This window comes from Sesamum indicum, linkage group LG14 (genome assembly GCF_000512975.1).
Source record: "Sesamum indicum cultivar Zhongzhi No. 13 linkage group LG14, S_indicum_v1.0, whole genome shotgun sequence".
Lineage (NCBI taxonomy): Eukaryota > Viridiplantae > Streptophyta > Magnoliopsida > Lamiales > Pedaliaceae > Sesamum > Sesamum indicum.
In genome coordinates this window covers 2,808,979-2,813,272 of record NC_026158.1, presented here as the reverse complement: position 1 = coordinate 2,813,272, position 4,294 = coordinate 2,808,979, and the positions used below count along the sequence as shown (strand labels likewise).

The following is a 4,294-nucleotide window of genomic DNA, read 5'->3' as shown; positions in this document are numbered from 1 at the left end:
ATCCTCATATTTTGAAATTAATTTTAAATTAATTCTTATATTTTCTTAGTGATTTATGTGTGAATCTTTATTTTCATCCTCAGTTGGAGTTGGGCTTATGTCCAACATAATTAATTAATTAAATCAAATTTAATTAATTATTCCCTACCAACCATAGATGAGAAATGTTTTTCACCATTAGTGGCTGTCTAGTAATGATCTATGGTACTAGACATTAGGTGAACATTTAGGCTCTTGAGTTTCATACAGGTGCGGTCCTTCCTTCTACCCTCTTTCAGCCTTAGTCTATGCTATGAAATTGAGTATCAGTTCCTATCCTGGACTAGGAGTCTATACCCAAAACTTGAGATTGTGTTTACTCTATTGTTCGATATAGAGAATCATTTCCTGTTCGACCAATCACTGTGGTCACGTATTCTAAGAGCCTGAATGCCTCTTAAAGCACATAATAGATATCGACGTCATGGGATGGATCCTCTTCTTGAAATCTACTCACTGCACATTTTGACTGCACTGATTACCTCTTGCTAGATCCAAGATAAAATCATTAGGTGCATGTGACTGTCATGATTCTTTAAGTTTAAGGTCCCGTACTATTGGAGTCATAGAATTCGAGTCATACCAACCAAACCTCCAAAGCTTCTATTTGACGATTCTCACTAGTCAGTTCAATTGGTTCAGTAATTAGTCAACCAACCCACTAAGATTGCGTAGATGTCCAACGATTGTTGCCAATGAAATATGACACTCATTTAATGAATGTGATGCTTAGTGCAAGTCTTTATAGGACTTTTGATGCTCAATCTCGAGGTCCTATATTTGCAACGCTTCAGACCAACTCTTAGAGGCTAGTCTCGCAGCTACTATCCAATGTGCTAACCCACTACATGGATTATCCAATTAGTCTACGGACATTTATCGTGACGCTAAAATGTTGTTTAACATAATCGATAAACACAACAAACACGTTATACCAAGAATGAATATTTACAATATTTATCAAGACAATATTTCTTTAATAAATATTGCTAATTAGTTCTCAAAATTGCCAATCGAATTGATTTTCTGGTTACCTATTCCAACACTGTTCAATTCCACTTGTTGCTAGCTACTTGGTTAGGTTCAAGTTCAACGCATACCTTGTGTTTAACTGGTCTCAGTACACTGTAATTATTTTGATAGACTCGAGGAGCTTCCATAACATTTTTCAATCCCATGTTGCCGAGTTTTTGGGGATTGACATCACTCTACTAGCACACCACTCTCCCATTAATATTAAACCCTACAGATACCCACATGCACAAAAGGAGGTCACGACAGTGCTGATTTTAGAAATGTTGCACGATGGCACTATCTGGCCTAGCACGAGTCTAGTTTCCGTGCTGATCTTATTGTTGAATAAGAAAGATAGGTCTTGGCATTTTTGCATTGATTATTGCGCATTGAATGCTATTACGGTCAATGACCTTTTTTCGATTCCGATTGGCCAATGAGCTCCTTGCAGGCTACATGGTGCCACAGTGTTTTTCAAGTTGTATTTACCTGGTGTTACTATCAAATTAGGGTAGCCCCAGAGGATGTCCATTAGACGACATTTCGTATGGTTCATGGCCATTTTGAATTCCTCATCATGTCCTTCAACCTCTCCATTGCACCTGCAACATTTCACTCAGTTATGACGAAATACCCTTATTATTACATTTTGTGTTGGGTTTTTTGCACTACATACTTGTCTATATTTGGGATTGAGATTCATATTTAACTCACCTACATATAGTGTTGTAGGTTCTCACTAACAATGATTCTTTATGAAGCTTTCTAAATGTAGTTACGATATCTAATATGTTGAAAACTTGGGCTATATCATCTCGGACGTTGGTGTGGCGGCTAACCCATCTAAACTTCAAGCTATGGTGGAATGGGCCATGCCCAGATCCGTATCGGCGCTTTAGGGGTTCCTTGGCCTCACGGGGTATTATCAGTATTTCGTTCACCATTGTGCCATGAAGAGAAGGGAGTGAATTGACCTGGAAACATGGCCGAAGCACGGTAAAATAAAAAATCAAAGCAGTAAATGGCGCTCAACAGTTGTTCCCTTGAAGGTTCTGGGCTATTGGTGTATAGATGTAGAAATATAATTAAAAAATAAACAACAAGATCCACATTTTGGCTACGAATGAAGAAAAAGAGATGCAAAAATGAGAAATACCTTTCGTGTTTCTCCTCTATCGTCTACACGTATTGCTCCTCTTCCAAGATCCATCCAGTTAAGAATCCAGCATAAGAATCCTCTAACGACATCCACACCACACTGAGAAGGATCAAGATTCAAATCTCGTGCTTCAAGATTGAATCGGGGAAGAGAAAATCAAAACTAAAGTATTGATTAGTGTGTTTTGATCTTTCTTTATTCTTGACTTGGTTCTATACCAAGAAGAACACAAGATTGGATAGTGTAAAAATCGGTGAAGCTTGTGGAGGTGAGATGGTCGAAAATCCTTTGTAGAGAGAAGAGAAAAATTGACCAACACTAGTTGTTTAGGAGATTATATGATGTGTTGGAGATATAGAAGGAAGAGCTTATCTTCTAAACCCCTTCGGTAACTTCCATATCCCAAACAACTTACCAAAAATCTCTCGACTACCACGTACATTATATGTGGATGATTTTAGTCCTTTCTTTTATAAGAAAAATTCATTCTTTTGATCTGGTAAAGGTCAAACATGGGTTAGGGCATGTGCATTTAGACTGGTCTCATTTAATTTGTCCTAATTGCTTAATTTGTTGGATTTATTATTTAATTTAATTGAACAAAATATCAAAAGAACACTCAAGTGAATATTCTAATCCAATTTAATATTCACAAGTCCAAATGCACTATTAATTAATGAATTCAATTCATTTAATTAATTAACCCCAAACAAAATACAATTAGTCCGATTAATTATTCCCAGCAAATCTATACTAATTAATGAATCCAATTCATTAATTAGGCAAACCTACTAATAAATTATCCAAACCTCATTTAAATTAATCTAATTAGTTTAAAAGGTGAAGTCTCAAAAATCAATTAATCTAATTAATTAAATTTTGAACTATCCATCCAAACGGATTATTTCTCATAAAAGATACAATCATTTATGCTTTCGAAATTATTTCATCAAATCCCCAGTGATTTATGTGTGACTTTTTAGGTTTACCCTCAACTAGACTTGGACTTGCGCACAACACAATTAATTAAATTAAATTAAATTAATTATTTTTAATTAAACGATAATTGAAAATAGCTCATTATCATAGGTGGTCGTCTAGCAGCGATTCATGACACTGGAGATTAGGTGAATAATGGTGTTAACATTTAAGCTCTGAGTTCCATACAGGTACGCTACTACTGTCGACTGTCTTCTGGCATTAGTTTAGGGCATGAAATTGAGCATCGATTCCCATTCTTGACTAGACAACTATGCTTCATACTCGAGATGAGTTTACTCGATTTATCGATGTAGGAAATTCCTTCCCACTCAATTAGTTGCTATGACCATAGACTTTCTGAGTCTAAACTATCTCAAAGCGCATAGGAAACGTCATCGTTATATACTTGACAAGGGACAGATCCTTTCTTGGAATCCACCATCCTTGATACATACTCTGATTCATTAGATAAGACTTATAATGACCATGTCAAATTAACGGTCATCTCTTTCCAGATCCAAAATATAGCCTTTGTATTCACCTGCCTCACATGATTGCTCAAGTTTGAGGACTAATTCTGTACTATCTGAATTGGAAATTTTAATTATAGCGACCAAGCCTCCAAGAATTTCATATGATAATTCCGTGAGTCAATTCAGTCAGTCAATTACCTTGCCGACTAACCCACTAAAATTGTCTAGACGACCATCATTTGTCAGCTATAAAACTTGGCATTCACCTAGTGAATGCAATACTTAATACAAGTTTCTATAGGGCACTCGCTTCCCAATTTTGAGGTGCTCGACTTGGAAGATTTCAGATTGGTCCCAAAGTTGATTTCGTAGCCTCCAACCTATGAGCAACCAAACTCCACGGGTTTAACCATTCAATCTGTGGGCATTTGTTGTAACATTGAAAGGTTGTTCAATGTTAGTAGTAAGCACAACAAATACAAAAATCATTGTTTAATAATTACTGTAATCATTAGGATAATATTGCATCAATAAAGATTGTCAAATAGTTCTCAAAATCGCCAATTCACTTGGCTTTTTGATCATTTATTCTAACATGCCACCATTGCTACCCTTTTATCGGCCTACT

At 36.0% G+C, this 4,294-nt stretch overlaps 1 protein-coding gene across 1 annotated transcript; it reads right to left on the bottom strand.

Moving 5' to 3' along the window:
• LOC110013122 lies at window positions 1,065-2,629 on the bottom strand. Its single transcript, XM_020698870.1, has 3 exons — window positions 2,210-2,629; window positions 1,768-2,027; window positions 1,065-1,655 (listed from the first exon to the last, which is right to left on the bottom strand). Exons 1-3 carry the CDS (start codon window positions 2,261-2,263, stop codon window positions 1,433-1,435), a joined length of 537 nt encoding a protein of 178 aa, XP_020554529.1. The 5' UTR covers window positions 2,264-2,629; the 3' UTR covers window positions 1,065-1,432.